We start from the raw sequence: 19816 nt of genomic DNA, 5'->3' as shown, positions 1-19816 counted from the left end.
GTATGGGACATTAGATGAATATGCTCTGGCAAATGCCCACAGACTAACAACTTAACCTTAGTATGAATAAAGGTTTAGATTCACCACCAAGGTCTAAAATTCTTGTTCATTGTCTTTAATGAAGCAATTAAAAAACAACAAAATAGGAAGAATAAAAATGAACGTCCCTTCACATACGATTAGCACTTTCAAATAATCTTCAGATTGTAAAAAACCTGGGGACTTCAATTCCATATATAGTCAATCTATTTAGGATAAATTACCCACATTTAAAGAGATAGTAGTGATTTCATTTTATTTTCTACTATTAGGAAAGTAATATACTTAAAAAAGGGACAAACCTCTCATTTGGTCGAATAGTGTGTCTCGATGGCATGCACACCTTTTTTCTTTTGCAGTCTTGTTCCTTCTGGCATTTAATATCCGTCTGAGTGGAACTATGAGGTTTGTGGTTCACTTTTGGTAGCGAGCAAGTATCTGATTTTCTATTCAGAGGCTGGATACTGAGTGATAAAGTACCTGGCATAACTGGATTGTAAAGGACTAGGTATGCCCAGGATCAGTATTGAAAGCTAGTTATGAGTGTTGCCTTGAAAAACACAATTGGTAGCTGGATCCTTCTTTTTTTTTACATTATAATGAACCTTCATTTGGGATATTGAAGAGACAGTCCTTATGTTGCCTCCTGATACTAAAAAACAGATCGCTCCATAACTGAAAAGTGGATGTGTGCAGCAAGCAGCGATACAGGATGTGTAGTTGGGCAGAATAGTGTCTTGTACAGAAGCATGTCAAAGTATAGTAATTGGAGTATACTACATTACCACATTAAGACATTTTAACATGGATACAAGTTGCTTGTCATGTGATTGTCATCTATTCAGACTGTGGCAAATTGTGATAGTGTAAGAAACTCTCTGTGTCAATGCCACTTTGAGTAAGACATCCTTTACAACTATAGTATTTTTTAACATCACAAGAACTTTACTGAATTTCAGCTAACACAACCACAACAATGTTAAAATTTCTAAACATAGTCAACAGATAAAGTAAAGACTTAACTGAAGTGATATTTTAAATCTCAAAGTTTCTCAGCAAAGACCTACTACTACAAATACAATTTAAGTTAACGCAGACTATGTTTGTCTTTTCGGCTTTTTCCCGGTAAGGGGTCACCACAGTGGAACTCCGGTCCGCTAATGATTGGCAGTAGATTTTTACAAAACGCCAAGGTGCCAGCTCGATGCCCAACCTTCAATGAAGGCACGCTCATTTATGCACGCATGTCTTTCGAACGCTACCCAGCCGTGGAGAGGACATGCAGACTCCACACAGAAGGCAACCCCAAGCCACGCCGAGAATCGAACGGGAGTACCTCTTGCTGTGAGGTAACAACGCTACTGCCATACCACTGTGGCTGATTAAGTTAACACAGTCTATACATATAAGTAAATATACCTGTATTTATTACTTAGCACATAATGAGAGTCCTTTTGTAATGCACGGTATAAGCAGTTACAGTAACAATGTAAATCTGTATTGATGTCACCCATCATTGATTTCCAATGTCAAAATATAATGGCTGACATAGTGGTTAACATATAGTAATGTCTTTCAGCTTTTCCCAGTTAGGGGTCGCCACAGAGGAACTCCGGTCCTCTATTGATTGGCAGTGGATTTTTACGGTGCCGAGTTGCCAGTCCGACGCCCAGCCTTCAAAGAAGGCCCACCCATTCACACACCTACCTGCATGTCTGTTACATCACTCGACCATGGGGAGGACATGCAGACTCCACACAGAAGGCGCTCCAGCCGAGAATCGAACGGGAGAACCTCTTGCTGTGAGGCGACAATGCTAACTGCTGCACCACCACGGCATAGTGGTTAACATATGCAAAAGCCATTTCCCTTCTTTAGTAGTTAAACAAACAAGTAAAAAACACCAAGCATTGAAGACTGCAGTGGTAAAACAATGACTGAAGATTAAACACAAGCACTGCAATATCACCACAAAGAGAGTAGAATGTGTGTTCAGCCGATAAAATCAAAATAAAACCAGCACAATTTAATAATGAACAGATAAAATCCTTCAAAAAACAGGATGTGATTCCTCACAAACAGGATGAGTGCTTTTGGCTATGCCTTCATCAGATCCTGTTCACACTAAAGCACCTCCTTTTTTATATATTGTTACTAATCCAATCAAGTCATCTCCCGAGCTTCCTGTTTTTCAATATAGGTTTTAAATGTACCACTCCATTAAGGCCAGGGCTTCTGTCTGCCTGTAAATCAGCTGTACAGCATGTTTCCAAGACTTCAGTTTTATTTGATAGATTACAGGAGAATTACACAGCATTAAGTATGTCTTCCCAGAGATTAAAAAGAAATAAAAAGACATAGACACACAAAGGTTAAGAGACCTGCCAAATACCTCTATAAGCATAACACAGAGCCCAAAATAAAATTTTAAAGTCAGAATGCAAACCATCTCAGCATTTCTTTCAGTCACTTCCTTTAGCTAGCAACAGGCTATGCTTCACTAGTTGAAGACTGTGCCATTAATTGGTGTGAGGTTGTTTTGGGGTGTCTGGGGTATTGTGGGATCTGGCCCAATGAATTCCATAGTAGTTCCCTGCTCATCTTCAGATATCTCTGCCAGCAGCAAGAATTTAAGTTGCTCAATCATAAACTGAGGTTGACAGCTGGAAGACATGGCAGAGGTTTAATCAAATGCACTCCCAGTTTGTGTGATGGTTGGGCTCTTACTCTTCTTCTTCTTAGTAGAGTATTTCCATCCTGCCACCAGTCACTGAATCAATTCCCACTTCCCATCTAATCTGGTACTAGGTGCAAGAGTGTTGTTATACTGGCCTCACTTTCCCTTCTCTAGATATGGCTCTACTTCTGAGGGATAGGAAAAGGACATAGCAAGAGACCATTTCTGGACAGACAGGAGTGAAGTAAAGTAGAGTTGTACTGAACACCCTAAATATTTAAAGTGCTTTACAGCCAGGGTGAAGGCTTTCTATTTATTTAATAATGATGTGCAATAGTCTGGCAAGAACCAGACTATCTCCGCTCTGATGTGGGATTTATCTCCAAGCTCTCTAGCTGTACATAGAACCTCCTCCCTGTCCTTGTAGTTCAAACGTCACAAAATGAAATGTCTTTGGAAATTGGTTGATGATTCTGTATTGCTATAGTGTGCTCTTTCAATAATCAGAGGGTTCTCCCTCTTCAGGAGAACTGATAATTCATTCCAGATAAGGGCCACTTAATCATCCCGTTCTATACCATCAGACAGCCCAATTAATCATAGATTATTTCTATGAGATCTGTTCTTCATGTCATCAACTTTCAGCTCTTTTTATGCTAGTCAGTAAGTTCCGTCCAGTTGCTGGGCAGCGTACTTACCTGCTCCATGAGGTCCTGACATTATACTTGGAATTTTTAGCACAATGCTATGATTTCTGCCTTGATTTCTTCCCAAGTTGATTTTATCAGTTGAAGATTCATCTCCACTTCTTGAAATAGTAATGTGAGTTAGAAAAGGGATTAGTGTGGAAAGGGAGTTTTACAGCATTAACGAGTCTTGGTTATCCTTCTCATCTCCTCCAACTGCCTAATTTTTTGCCTCATTGCAATATCACAAGTTAAGTTCTGCCAGAAGGGAGATGATAAAAATGAATATTTATTACTTTGAGGTATTCGGACTGGGTATGCCAGTTGCTTATAGCAATGCAAAGTGGGTATTATATGCCCAGATTGGCATTATGGACTTTTATTACTTTTTTTTTTACCTTTATCAATTGGCCAACATGGATCACAGTCTTAAGACATACAATCATGCTTGCATTCCCAAGTGTGCCGCCACATCTGTAATAATTATACATACAACATGGTATCAGAATGAACTTGTTTTTGACATATTTTGACACAGATGCTATATTTTGTATTGATCCATTGTGAACTGCCTGATTGCTCTTTCTTACATGCATGTACATTCAAAAAGCAGAATGTTTATTTTTCGCAATTTTTCAATGTGTTCCACAAAAGCAACTTCATTTTCATATTTACAATTAAATGCTTGACTTTGTAAATATGTTTGTTTTGTGACACTGGACCACCTGAGTGTTCTGAACACCACTGTGTTCAGTATTTGTTTGAGACTACTTCTCTTCAACCACCAACAGCTTTAAATCTATAAATAAATCCCTAGGAAAACTGTAAGATGTAAATTCAATGTTTTCAGTGTAAGTGGACTTGCTCACAAATCTCAGCAGATGGGATAAGCCATGTACCTTCTTGTCACTGGGTGGAGGGAAATCGAAGTATTTAAAATATTTAACTTTCTAGAGACAAAAGGAATAAAGAGTTTTCTACTTAAACATTAGACATAATGTGAGCCAAAGAAGAATTTATCAAATATCAGGCATTTATTCTTTGTTAGAACTCAAATGTCAAAGAACTGATACAGGAATATGTGGTTGTTCTTAAATACAGAGCACAAGACTGTTAGTTCTGGCAAGAGAAGTAGAATTGTGTGTAGAATCAAAATGAACATGTCTGAGGCAGACTGTTAAGTGAAGATCTGAAACTAAAAAGCCACATATGCATTCAGAGCTAGTGAATTACTAAAATATGCAACATAAATGTATACCATAACAGCTGAATGTAAGAAAAACAAATGCTGTGACTGAGAGGTAGAACAGGATGAGGTTTAAATATTCCAAAATAATACAATTAGTGTGACAGTGATGGTGACTGCATAGTAGTCAAACAGGTACCTAGCAAGACAAGCAGTCAGACACTACAGCAAATGCAAGTATTGTGGTTTCTTACATTAGAAAGCATGCTACATAGCTTTCAATAGAGTTTGTAGTTTTCATGGAATTTGTTGTCATGTAAAACTCTGTTAAAAGCAAAATAAAATATTGCACTATGAGATAAATAGAATAGTGGTAAATAGGAAGAAGAAAGGAGATGTGTAATGGCACTATGGAATTGAATACAGTGAATTATGTGTATACACAAAACAGTGGTAGGACTAATGGAAACTACAAAGGTGATAATCTAAATACAGTTCAAGCCACTGTCCATAGCAAATATAATGGCTGTACAGAAAATCCAATGATCACATGCATGCCTATAACATTTAAGTTAGACACTGGTGCTGAATGCAGTATTCAGTATGAATCTACATTTAAATCTCTGAATACTATCTGCAAACAATTTCATTCATTTTGCTTGTGTCTGTTATATTCTATGCACAGATGATACCAAAGCATAACATCTGTTTTGCTTAGTGAAATGCTAATACTATTTTAGAAAGGAAAATTTAGCAACGTAGGAGCTTTGTTTAATGTGACTCTGTCATCTCTTCAAACTGTAGTACATTGTGATGGCATCAAAACTTCTCTGTGCCAATGCTTCTTCTATTTGGTAGTGCTGCATATCTGTAAAAACTGTCTTGATGGAGGCAGCATAGTGTCAGAAGACAATAGATGCTGAAAGAGACAGTATGGTGCACAACTGGGACACTCTGACAGATTGGTCACATGCTGCTGTCACTCATAATGTATGTGTGTGTGTGTGTGTGTGTGTGTGTGTGTGTGTGTGTGTGTGTGTGTGTGTGTGTGTGTGTAAGGGTGGATGACAATTGCCCATTCAAAGCAAACTGATTTTCCAAGATCATTTTGATGTGGTTGTAGAATGCAGCATTAACATTCCTGCTTGTCATCAACTGAAATAAACAGTAATTCTGGTATTCTCTGTCAGTGAAGGTAACAGTAGATAGCAGTCCATAAAATGAGAAAAAAATAAACGGAGTACTAGTCTCCATGTACACTTCTATGTGCAACTGAGCAGGCTGTCAAATGTTAAGCTAACATGTTGCTTGCTTGCGCACAAAAGTTAGCTTGAAGTAGTAAGTATCTAAAGATCCTTAACTGTTCTTCACAGCTGGTATCTCAGGTTCCCTGATATTATTGTGTTTTTCAAATTTTCTTGAAGCTTCCAACTTTTGCAACTGACACATTATTTAAATTAAGATAAATAAGACATTCCGAAAAACTGATTTAGAATGGATTAATGTTGACATGTATGTATAAACTACAAAGTAATGATATCTCTGTGTATTTTCCAAGTCCTCAAGAATATGTCTGGCATATATATTGTTATCTTCTACTTGTTTTAATTTAGGATTTGACTGGAGTCTGCATTTCAAGTGGGAACAAATTCCAATTGAGCAGAAGATGTCAAGATCAGATCCAACACAGCCAATCAGGTATTATTTGTTACAGTTATTAAATCTTGTATAGCTCTCGGCCATAATTAAAATAACAAGTTGCTAGAAAAGAATTCCATGCTGCTTCATTTCTGTAATGTTAGGTGTGTATTGAAAGAGAAATTATCTAACATTGCCCACAGAGTAAAGCCATATCTCTAATCTATATTTACAAGAAATGGCAATCACATGTAATGTATCTGCCTCTCTGTGTACCATGTGTTTTGTGTGGATTACTGCAGGCATCATGAAGAATGGGTCTTATAATGCATAAACTACAAATAAGGACTCTGACCCTGTAGCCACTATATGTACTGATTCTTTAACTTATAGAAAATGCCTGTAAAGATAATAACATATCAATAAGTGGTGAAAACTACTCTGCGTTATCTATCTCTGTAGGTTCCATAAGGTCTATGGTCGACACCATATGATCGAAGTCTTGAAACTTCAAATCTTTTAACTGAGATCTCCGTACAGCACAGAAAGGGAAGATTTCCCTTTTCTGCACTGTAGTGTGATCTTGAAGTTGGCATATTTAAGTAGTGGGGGGTGTGGGGGCGCAGTCCCCCATGTGGGGGGTGAAGGGGGGCTTGCCCTCCTGCTTAGAGCTTTTAAATGGTTTGTTTTTGTAGGTTGTTATGTTTTATTACATTTTCAATGTTTCAAGACTTCGATTATATGGTGTCGACCATATCAGATTCGAAGTGTTGAAACTTCGATAATGTAATATAGACCTGGTTCCATATATCATGGATAACCACTGTATGCAATAACTCAGAAACTGGAGCCGCTGAATGTAATCGACGTGCTACTGTAGGCACCAAATATTATGGATTAGTCTTTACTGGCACAATATATAATGTATTTGTTACTGCAGGGTGTGTATATAATTCTCTGTGCCTATAGGCACTGTAAGTAATGCATCTTTTACTGAAGGTACTAAATGCCATGGACTGGTTGGACAGGAACAATACGTAATATATATGTCACTGTAGGTACTGTACAAAATGGATCTGATACTGAAGACAGATCTGCCACTGAAGCTGAAGTGTATAATGAGTCTATTTCTTTAGGTATTGTCTATAATTGCTGTGTCCCTGTAGACACTGTATATAATGGATCTATTACTATAGACACTTTATATCATGATTAGTCTTTGGGAACCCAGTATGTAACATATATGTTATGCATGCTATGTATGCAAGGGTTATGCCCCTTTAGGCACTGACTCTAATGGATTTCATGGCTGGTACTGCATGAAGTGGATCTGTCATTGTTGATACTGTATTTGATTGGTTTGTTACTGCAGGATCAGTATATAATGAATCTGTTATTGTTGATACTAGATGTAATGGGTCTGTTACTGCAGTGTGATACATAACCTCTTTGTCACTTTAACATAGCCTGTAATGAAACTGTTACTGTAGACACTATACGTATTTGACCTTTCACTGTAGCTACTGTGTGTAGCACATATTTTACTATAGACAGCAGATATGCTTGGCATGTCACTACAGATAATGCACATAATGGATTTGTTATGTTAAGTAAGTAATGGCGGAGGTGTCACTGTAAGTAATGCATCTATTACAGGAAGTTCTGTATATAAGATGATCAGTCACTGCAGGCACTGCAAATAATGGAAATGTCACTGACTATATTTTATATAATGTTGTATGTAATTTATGTATCACTGTAGTCATACAATGGATCTTCCACTGTGTCTACTATATACACTCTGACTCATTGTAATGTATCTGTCAGTCTGGCCATCATTAAAAGTGGTTGTATCACCTTGTAAGAAGTTGTCAGTGATTTCACTATGTTTAATGATGTGCCCTCCTGTGTTCTCCTTATGTCAAAAGCCTATCATTGCAACCATAGTATGAAATACATCTAGTCTTTCAGATGACGACCATATGATATTCTGAAACTCATTAGTGTGAGTCCTGAACAGTGTGACTGAGTGATAGAAAATGCAAACTTACATGTATTAAGTTCAAGATTGCCATTTCTCAGAATATTCCCTTTTCTCTGAGGTATAGTGATCTCATAGTTGGTATATATAACTTTAGAGAGGGCTTGCCCCCCTCATTGAGTGGCACAGGGGGGCCTGACATCCTACAAAAAACAACTTGAAAAAAGAACAGCAATTCTTAATTTTCACTGTTCTCATATATTTTTAGACTTTTTTGTAATTCCAAGGCACTTAAGAGTCTCAGAATTAAAATAGGGACTCCCTTTCAGACAAAAAGGGATCAGTCACTGCAGGCACTGCAAGTAATGGAGGCTTTGTCACTGTAAGTAATCTCTGCCTGTATCTCATTTCATATGTGTAACTCATGCTAACAGTAAGTATTGATTGGTCTGATCAAAAACAGGTAAAGAACCTACTGGTATTAAAAAATCTAGTGTATCCGAACCTTATGTCGTATTAGCTTTAAGAGCTAATCTACTGGCTGTGTTTTAAAGCTGTCTGTAAGGCCAGTGCTTTAACCACTACAGTGATAGTAATAAGCACCACACCATGGCGATTTGTTGCCACGCTTTCATAAGCATTCTCCCACCATCTGAAAACTGCTGTTTTAATGTTCTACTGAGAAATTAAAATAAAAATGTGAACACATAATGACTGTCTAGTGAGCTGTACTTTTAATATCTAAGCTACAGTTAATCTTTTTGGGATACTTTTCAGAATTAGAGGATTCATCTAATGTCAGTGTCTAAGAATATACATACATTTCTTAGAAAATAAGTACAAAATACAATCTAGAAAAAGAAATATGGAGACTTACAGAACCCTTAAGTTACTGTCATTGAAGTGTGGTATGTTGCTCAGAATGCCAAGACATCTACAGTATACAAGGCAAGAAGATAATGGACTGATACAGTAACAGCCGGGCAACTCAAATTCGTTAATGCCAAGAAATACTGATGCTGGCCATAGAGGAACAAATTTAGGGGAAGTTCATATGGGTTAAGGTATCATGAAGAAGCCCATACTGTTTTATAATTGTAATGGTGGCTACATGTAACTGTATTCAGTGGATATGATGATTTAGAAGCATCTGAAAAAGTTTAAAAACTGATAGTTTGGTGTGAAATATAACAGAGTCAAAAAAACAGCTTATGAAGTTTTTGAGAAGTTGGTTACATTGTAAAGATATGCATGTATTTAACTTTTTTTAGGGGATGAAAAATATAGGAACCAAATTAGAAAAAAAGGAAATTTATGTTCAGAATAAATGGGACCAGGATTTATGTTCAGAATAAGTGGGACCAGATGTTGCTTGCTGTAGATACCAATGATAATAAAAAATTCTGAAGGCTGATAGTCTTAGGTAAGCTGGGAGACTATCAATTCCATAATAAAGAATAGCCAATATATTACAAAGAACATTTTCAAACAGCAAATACTTGCAGTCAAGAGAAATTGAATGTTTAATTCATAGGTTCATAGAAGGTTACTAGGCTAAAGGCCCAAGAACCCTTACAAGTCTAGCCATATTTATCCCAGAGAAGTGTCAGTCTCTGGGAGATGTATCTATCTCTCCAGCGTGATCTGTTCATGTCAAAGGGTAGGTTATGTTGTCTGGAGCTAGTGACCCTCATGCAGTTTGATCTACGAATGTGTAGCATTTCCATCAGAGGCAGGTCAGACACTGCCCTGTAAGCTAGGCACAGGTCACCCCTTAGCAACCAGTAGGAGACAGAATAGAGTGACAGAGCTTTCAGTCTTTCCACATAAGATTTGTTTGGTGTACCCTGTAATTTCTTGGTGAGAAACCTCTGTGGTCTGTCCAGTTGTTGCAGGCGTCTGGTCGGGTACATGCAAAATGGAACATTTTACTCAGTTAATGGTCTGATGAGGGCCGAGTAAAATAAAATTATACATCCTTAGACCTAGATGTAATGCCTTTACTTATAAGATGTGCCACATAGAAGGATTTTGTCACTACTGCAAATAAATGGTCAAAGTTCAAGTTGCTATCAACCTGAGTACCCAGATCACATCCACTCGGTCTACACTTAGGATGGTGCTGTCTGTAATGTAATAAGCAGGGATATCAGCTTTCCCAAAGGGAATAATAAGGTATTATTTCTGCATTTAGCTTTAATATGTGGCTTTGGCACCAGTCATTTGGCTGGTAATGCTGTCTGCAGTATATTAACATCATTTAGGAACTTAATGATTGCTCTCAATTTAAAATCGTCAGTGAACTTGGTCAGCCACAGGCCATCCAAGTTTGCCTGGACTTTTGAGAAATAAATTCCAAACAGTAAGGGGCCTAGCACAGAACCCAGTGGAATACCACTGGTGACTGGTCTTTTGCTAGAGCTGAAGTCACCCACTTTGACAGTATGCATACTGTCAGTGAGCCAGTTGGCTACCCATCTGGTAATGTAGGGTTTAATTCCCACTGGGAGAGTTTTTCTGTAATAGCTGAGTGGGGGAGTGTGTCAAATGCCTTGGCTAGATCAAGATAGGTGCTATGCACTGTCTTTTCCCTCATCCATGGCCTTGGTGACTTTCTCAGAGAAGTCAACCATGGTTAACAGAAATGATCTACCTTTAACAAATCCAAACTGGGTTGGGTCCAGAGTTTAGAAATTACCTATGTCCTTGTTAATAAGGTCCATAATGATTATTTCTATGGCCTTGCAAATGAAGCTAGTAAAACCTATGGACCTATAATTCCCAGGGTCAATTGATGGTCCCCCTTTGTGCAGAAATATTACTGTTGCTGACCTCCATTCCACCAGAACATAGCCAGATAGCAGGCTGTAGTTAAACAGGGATCCAAATCGGTCTGCTAGGTAATGTCTTTAGTTGTTTAAAAGGCAACCTGGGATGTTGTCTAGTCCCACTGATGCCATGTTTTCGGCCTTGGAGAGTGCCAAGATGACATGCTTTGTTGAGATAATAGGCTAAGGAATGGTAGCAGGTATACTTTGGGGGATGACTGGAGAGGACAGGATGAAGTTTGTTCCAAATCTGTCAGCTAGCAGGTTGTTTATTACCTTCAGTTGAGTATGGGTGGTGCCATCCACAACCAGTTCATTGTATAGCTGGGTATTCCCTTTTAGATTGTGGATGTAGTTAAAGAATGCCTTGTGATTATCCTTAGTCAGAGAGGCTATTTTTGCTTCATAATTAGTTTGGAGGACTTGACAGGATCACTAATTTGTTTGCATAAGCTAGAGAGGAATTTTTTCCTCTGCTGAGTCAGTTCCCTCTTGTTCTTGGACATTAGTTTTTTTTTATTGTTGTATCGCCTGTTTATACTAGGAGTCCACCAGGGTGGCTTGTTTTTTCAGCAAGACCTGGTTTTAATCTGGTCAGGGACAGCTGATTCTATACAACTTCTTCAGTGGTTATACAGGGTATTGGTGTACACCTCTGCATATGAGTGAATGTTATCTGCATTTGAGGGGGCTTTAAAACTTCTTATATCATCACTTAGTAGGAGGTAGTTTGTCTTTTGACAAATTCTTAAGCATTTTTGAGCTTAATGGGGTATCTGGTCTTATAATTACATCAAGTAAGACTGATTTATGGTTCAGTCTTACAAAGGAGGACATCACATGGAGGGTAGTGCATTGCTCTCTCATGTTAGTGAGTATTATGTTCAGGATATCTGAGCCTCTTTTGGGTGTGCTGACTAGCTGTTCCAGAGCATTTGTATTGACAAAATCCAAAAACCTCTGAGCCAGCATGTTTCTGGTCATGTTAGTTTCCCAGTTGATTGTGACATTGTGAGCTATTGCCAGCAATGCCAGGAGAAGTAGGGCAGTGGATCTGTAACATACGCCAGCACAGCTAGTTGGAATTTTGTAAAGAATTATATGTCATTTGTATATCAAATTGATTTGTACAGATGTTTATGTAGAAAAATGTATTTGTAAAGCTGCTTGTGCTAAAAATGTACTAACAGTGTTGTTCCCTGCTTGACAGAAAAAGAAATATACATGTATTATTATAACTGTTTAAATGTATATGCTTTAACAGAGGATACTGGAAGAGAAGAGGTTAATCTCAATTCACCTAACTTTGAAAATAGTTTGAAATTAAATTACCTGGCTTAGGCCATAAAAATTCTATCTTACAGTTCTCAATGCAGCCAGAGACAAAAAGTCTGTACTAGGAAGCTTTCTGCATTGTCTTTGGGGTGAATTAATTGCTACTCTGGTAGGGTGAAGGTTTGAAATTGCTTTCTGATTTCTAGGAGTTGCAACAGATCTTAACAAGGCTCTGTGTGTGTGTGTATCATTGAGACATATGTGCTAAATCCTGACAGCATCTAGCCAAAGAGTAGCATGGGAACCAGAAGTCAGATGGCCAGACGTATATGATGTCATTCTGTAATCAATAACTAAAATGATATTTTAATACTAAGTGAAACTTAAGTCTCAAAGCAATCTGTTTTTGGAACCTGTCATACAAGGATCTCTCACCCACTTCATCTTGCCTTCCTTTAGTATGTGACCAGGGAATAATAATTCTTTAAATCAATCAAGAAAATATAGTGAGATTAGTTAAATACTGTTTTTCTGTATCTGTGTGAATATATTTGTCTGTATTATTTTGATATTTCCTGTGATTGACACTCTGGTCTTTACTTTAAATATATATTTAGTATTTTCATGTTGCTTTCTTATTTATTAGTAAATATATTTAAACTTTTCATTGTGGCTGGGCTTTTAGAGAATATTTTAATGTATGAGAGTACTTATATACGTACATATATATATATATATATATATATATATATATATATATATTTGGTAACAGCTCTGGCCACTCCTGAAAGCCTTCTTATTGGTTAAACTACCATTTACATTAATATTAATTTCACTCAAGAGCCTTACAGTAGTTGGCTTTGGAGTGTCTGCTAGTGGTACCTACCTTCTAGTCTGAACAGAAAGTGACATAGCTAGTAAATCTATGCCAGCCTTTCTCAGGTGTGTGTGTGTGTGTGTGTGTGTGTGTGTGTGTGTGTGTGTGTGTCTGAGTGTGTGTAAATTAAATCTCAATGAGTGTGTGTGTGTGTGTGTGTGTGTGTGTGTGTGTGTGTGTGTGTGTGTGTGTGTGTGTGTGTGTGTGTGTGTGTGTGCATGTCAGCTGTTTGTAGCAAGGACACGAAGCACTGGTTTCACAGAGAGGGTGCTGGAGAACTTGGCTTGGATGCTCGGCTGAGGTCTCAACTCTAGAGATGTGCCAGTGGGGAGATTTACTGGGACCTAGAGGGAGATGGATAGAGAAATCCAGACCCTGGACTGAGCATGTTCCTGTGGGCTCTTAAGGGAAATTGTGCTTGATGCATATAGCTGCATCTGGAAATACTGGATGTATCCATTGTTGTTTCAAGTGAACATCCCTCTCCAGTGCTTGTGGTGAGGATTTAGGCTCCTTGATTACTGCTCCAGAGGGGGGATGTCACAAGGATAATTAAAATCACCCATGAGTAAGGTGTTGGGCTATATGGCAAGTGACACCAGTAAGTCCAGGTATGTGCTATGCTTTTATTATTTCCTGGTGAGAGACTTATAGCTAGCTATGATGTGGTAGGGGGCTATAGTTAATTGAACATTGAGTAGCTGAAGAGAGTCATACTGTTTGACCAGTCTCAAGGTGTACTTATCCTTAATGAAAATGAATACACCTCCTCCTTTGGTTGTTTCGCTCTCAGTTTGTGGCCTGAATGTATGGAAGGCATTGCAGTCCTGCATGGCTGGGGTGCTTTCCACATCTTTGAACCATGTCTCAATGACTGTACAGATGCCTGTATCTTCCAAAGTGAGGAGTGCTTCCAGGGAGTGCAGTTTCTTGTTTAGACTCCTAGCTTTAAGCAGCAGTACCTTGAGTTTATCTGGAGAGGATTTTGTTACATTGGGAGGTTGATCATTTTGACACTGCCTAAAAAAGGCACAATAGGAGTGGCTAATGCCTTTGCCAGTATCCAAAAGCCTAGAAGAGACAGGCACTGACCAGCTCTTGCAAAGCAGTGTGGCCTGTCGACCATGTCTTCCCAGGCTGGCAGATATTGGATCCCCTTGGACTGACACCAGAAACTAAACCAATTGTTAAAGTTAATCATTTTTTGTTTGTATTGTGGCATCATCCTTGGAGAAGGTTGAATGCTGCTTAAGGATAGGCTTATATCCACCTGTGACACATAATCTGAAAGCTCAGTCATGTATCTCTTCATATAGTCCGGTGAGATATGTCTCAAGTCATTCACCCCTACATGGACTATGACAGAGGTATACCAGTACTTATAGTTGAGTGACTTGAGTGCTTGACTGATTTGATGGATCCTGGCACCTGACAGGCAGCTAACTGTAACTTGCTCCTTATCCAGCCTGGTGAGGGGAAGATCTGTGTGTCTCACAATGGAGTTACCTATGGCCAGTGCATTAGGTTGTGTGGTGTTATGCCATATGGGGTTATTTGTTGAGACACTGGTGTTTGTCTTATTATGTGTTGTGGTTGCTTTTTTTGCATTGTTATATGTGTAAGCAGTTTCTGTTTGGGAGGCCTCTGATCTTTTGTTAAGTTACTGGTAAGAACCTCCAGTCCTCCACATATGTGAGTTTATGTGCCATGTCCTTATTCAGTGTGGGAAGTGTGTGTGTTCTGACAACTTGTTTGGCATTTAATTTGTCCTTATGTGAGAGTCTTGTCTCCAACTTCATAGTGTAACTACATCTCTCACATAAAGTATTTGCTTGTTTCAGGAGTAAGTGGTTGTCAGTATACATGAGACAATTGCTACATTGCCTCAGGATGACCATGTCTATCAGGCTGGCCAGAGAGAGGATGGGAAACTGCCCATCCATTATATCAGGCTCTTACTGTATGTTTTATTATGGAGGGGAATGGGTTAATTTGAGAGGACTGTGATGGTAGCACTGAGACTACATGAGGGACCTATACTTTGTGTAGGCTGCCCAATCTGCAACTAATGCATATGATGTCTTGATGGAGTTGCTGCATATCCATAAGACAAACTCCACTCATACAACCCACATGCAAGGTCTGTGGCATTAATAGAACTTGTTGGTGGGATAGATTTGTGTCCCAAAGACTCCGCCATCTGTGGAATAGTCTCCCTCTCCATGTCATACAGAGTACCTCTCCAGCCCTCTTTAAGAAGAACCGGGATGACTGGATGGGAAACAGAAAATATACCCATGGGATCCCACCTGAGTCCCTGCCGGACAGGGGAAATAGATGCTGACTTTGAGGGAACATGGGCAAAATTCTTGGCTAGGCTTATAAGGGCCTCTGGGCCAATAGCCTAGTATCAGCCTACGACCTATGAACCTATGATTTGCTCCTAGAGCAGCAGAAAAGCATGGAAGGGTTTTGCTGACAGCTGTTTAGGAAAAAACTGAGCTTCTAGGCTTTTCTGTCTATACAGAGCACTGTTAACCACTGCTGAGTGACGAGCAGTACCTCACAAACATAAGGCTTAAATAAAAGCCAATAAAGCTTAAATACAAGCAAAGAGAAACAGGTTTTAAGCTAGCTACCAATTAGGAAAGCACACAGTAAGCCTTTTACCACACTCTCCAACTCGGACAGGTTAGATCATCACACTTCTGCCACAAGGGTGCTGAAAAACATTTTCTTAATGTAGAATAGCTGGTTTGGAGCCCAGGTGGAGTATTTGAAATATATTGCGGTGGACAAGGTTGAAAAGAGTATGAGTAAACTGAAAAATAATAAGGTTCCATCACTGGATGGAATTATTAAAGAATTATATAGTTTGAGCTTTCAGTTTAAAACTTCTTTTGATAATATGGATTTTCCAGAAATCTGGAAGGGAGGAATTGTAGTCCAGTTTTTTTAAAAAGGCAATGGCAGAGACCCAGTAATGTATCATCTAACTACATTGTCGGGCTTATCATTAGAAGATATTGTCTTTGAACAGCTGAATTTAGATTCCAAAAATATAGATTTGTTAACTTTTTAGTTTTTATATATTGAAAATAGATCAGCTCTGCACGCATGCTGTTCACTGCAACATCTAGCTGAAAATCATCTGATTCGCTAGATGTGAAATAACATGCTGACTTTGTACTCACCTCACAACTATTTAAACTTATGAAGAATGAGACACTCCACACTAGCCTGCAGACTATTCAGAGATGCACTAGCACACAGCCTTAGAAATTTTGATCACTCAGGTCCTCTCCTCCAAACCCCTCGAACTAGACTTCACTGCACAGACCATGCCTTCTCAGTCCTTGGTCCCAAACTGTGGGAATCTCTCCCCTCTTTTCTTTAATATCATTCATCTTACAATATTTTCTAATCAGATATAAAACTACATTACAAGACTCCAAGAAAATGCAACTACTGTCTCTCTGGTCATATAACTTAACCTCTTCCTACTCTTTTTCCCAATACATACCTTCTCTTACTTCACTTTTCATTGTGATTATTTCAGTGTGTCAATGCCAATATCCACTTGATATATATATATATATATATATATATATATATATATATATATATATATATATATATATGTATATAGCAGGCATATATTGTGTTTCAGTCATACTGTATATAACTTTGTACCCGCAAGCCAACTCTGATATTCACTTTGTATAGAATATATGTATATACTGGATTTTTCATTCATTCTGTAATGCCATGTATCTATTATGTTTACCCTGTGGTGAGACAGAAATATGTCCAATGAGATCAGTGCTCTTTTCAGGTTAAGAAATTCAAAATAAAATAAAATAAAAACGCTCACATATAAAAATAAAAATGCTTGTATATATATATATATATATATATATATATATATATATATATATATAAGGAAAACCACACTTTAGTTCCTTGGAAAATAATGTCTAAAAAGGTTTACTATCATAAATTCGAAAATCAGAACAAAACGTGTCTGCATTTTCGAATTTATACATCGGAAATGAACATTTCTGAATTTTCCTAATGTCGAAAACAGCTGTGTATTGTCGAAAATGTCGCTCGTGACATTTTCGGCAATACACAGCACTCCCATCCATCCCGTAACTCCCTACCTAACTAGCCTAAACACACAGTTATGCAGGGGGGCAAGCCCCCCTGCACCCCACCTGTGGGGGGGCTGTGCCCCCCACACCCGCCCAACTTAATATTCCAACTCTGAGATCGCACTACAGTGAGGAAAGGGATGTATTTCCCTAACCGCACTGTACCACGATCCCCTCACATGAGCGAACATTAGAATTGCGAATGCACAGTCCATTCGAAATGGTAACGTTCACTCACATCACCTGCCGAACTATGAAGTATTCCAACATCTGTTGTTCGAATACTTCATAGCCGTGCAATTGCACGTCGGCATTGTGATAGTAAACCGTCTAAAAAGGTGTAGTCCAATGACTTAATGAATATAATGCACCTAATAAAGATATTTGGACTGTTGTACAAACTACAACAAAAGGTCACATCTCTGAAGTTTTTCCTGTTGAGACAAGCATGAGACAGTGAGACAAGCTCTCCGGCTGTTTAAGATATACATGTATGAGGTCATGATGGATATTTTACAATCAGTACAGATGTACTGAAGGTAGAAAATGAAAGATCTAAAATCATTGTTTATGCAGATAACTTATTTATAATATCTTTGACAGCCCATGTAAAAAACAGTGGAGTAATTTTGAAAAAACTGTGACAGGATTGGAACTAAAAATCAGTTGTATGAAAAGTACTCCTGTGTCATTGTTTGTCTTTTTGTCTTTTCCCAGTTAGGGGTCACCATAATGGAACTCCTGTCCGCTAATGACTGGCAGTAGATTTTTTATGGTGCCGAGTTACCAGCCCGATGCCCAACCTTCAGTGAAGGCACGCCCATTCACGCATGTCTTTTGGAGGCCACACAACCATGGGGAGGACATGCAGACTCCAGACAGAAGGCACTCCAGTCGAGAATCGAACAAGAGAACCTCTTGCTGTGAGGCAACAATGCTTCTGCTGTACCACCACGGCACTAAAGTACTCCTATGATATTTAGTAAAAAGAAAATGCAGGAAATAACCAACCATGAAAATGAATATATGCCTGATGTTTTCTGCAAAAGCATCATGGTAATCAGGAAAAGAAAGAAGCATATGAATTCAATATACAGATTTGATAAAAGCTATGGAGGTTATAGTGCCATTTCTCTTATAGTAAAAATTAAAACTAAAATAAAACATGTATTCCGGCCTCCACTCTAAACAAACTGCAACAGACTTACCATAAAATAACCAGATTCATTACTAACTTCCCATACAACTCACACCACTGCATTTCTTTAAACTCTCTTCAATGGCTTGAACTTCCCTAGTTTCTGCTACCTTATCAATTTCATATGCTACACTCTATTCTTTATAAACCCTCCTTCTGTCCATCTCTATGTTCCTTAGTCTCCATCTACGTCCCATCCAGGACCCTACGTACTTCTAACCAACAATAACTTGATATCTACCACCCAAAAAGGTCAGTAGGCAAACTACTCTACAAACACTCCCTTGCCCATGCTTGGAACAAACTTCCCCCTGACTTACGTTCAATCTCCCACACCTCACACTTTAAAAATTAACTAAAAGCTTATTTTCTCAATTCCAGAACCTGTCCTTGCCATGACCCTACCTAGTCTTCCTTCCCTTTATGTACCCTCAAAAGGACCATACTTAGTACCTCATTACACCTCTCTCTCCAATGTGTCTACTATGCATTTGCACAATTTTATACAAACAAAAAATGTTCATTGTTGAACTATTGAACTATATCAATGCAAAATTGTTACTTAGCTTCTTTTTAATGCAACTTTAACTTTATGCATGTATCCCAACATATGTGAATTGATTTGCTATAACTGCTATTATATCAATATTGTTTAAAATTGTACTTGTTTTAAAATGTATTACTGGAGCTTTTCTCCTTGGGTCTCCACTGAAAATGGGCCACAAGCCCAGTTGGACAAACCCGGTTAACAAATGTCAATAAATAGATAAATAAATAAATAAATATTCACATGTGCTGTAGAATTTGGAGTTCCGGTAATAAAATAATTTTTAAGAAGATATGTACATTACTAATAAGAGCTTTTTTCAGTTGCCCATTTTTCCTACACTGTATTTAGTGAGTTAATCTGATCTTACAAATAAAAAGGCAATTGCTTATTGCAGTTGCAAACTGGCACAGACTTTAGCAATTACAAAAACTTGCTTTACAAGAAAAAGAAAATTGACAAACAAGACTAAATATACGTTACTTACATAATAACTATTAAACCTTGTACTAAATAGTTATGGATTAAATTACTAAAAGAGAGTATTTGGAAAATATATAACATTAAGGAAGAGCTATCTGCTACATTTAAAGAAAATAATAAATAGATGTGAAAAAGAGACCTAAACTCATAGGTAAATGCAGATATTCTAAGCTATATGCAAATCAGAAGGTTTTTGCAAAGCAATACAAACATTTGAACATGTTACAAAATGTGTACAAACTAAACT

At 38.0% G+C, this 19816-nt stretch overlaps 1 protein-coding gene across 1 annotated transcript in view; it reads left to right on the top strand.

Moving 5' to 3' along the window:
- Window positions 1-19816, top strand: part of GALNT16 (polypeptide N-acetylgalactosaminyltransferase 16) — a 1415037-nt gene that overhangs the window by 1047336 nt on the left and 347885 nt on the right. The window contains exon 8 of the mRNA XM_044074007.1: window positions 6202-6286. Within this exon, the coding sequence (XP_043929942.1) occupies window positions 6202-6286 (85 nt within the window). The remainder of the gene's footprint in view (window positions 1-6201; window positions 6287-19816) is intronic.

Source organism: Protopterus annectens, chromosome 6.part0 (genome assembly GCF_019279795.1).
Source record: "Protopterus annectens isolate FY-2018-M chromosome 6.part0, PAN1.0, whole genome shotgun sequence".
Lineage (NCBI taxonomy): Eukaryota > Metazoa > Chordata > Ceratodontiformes > Protopteridae > Protopterus > Protopterus annectens.
Note: the sequence above shows the minus strand (reverse complement) of the source record. Positions and strands in the feature narration are given on the sequence as shown.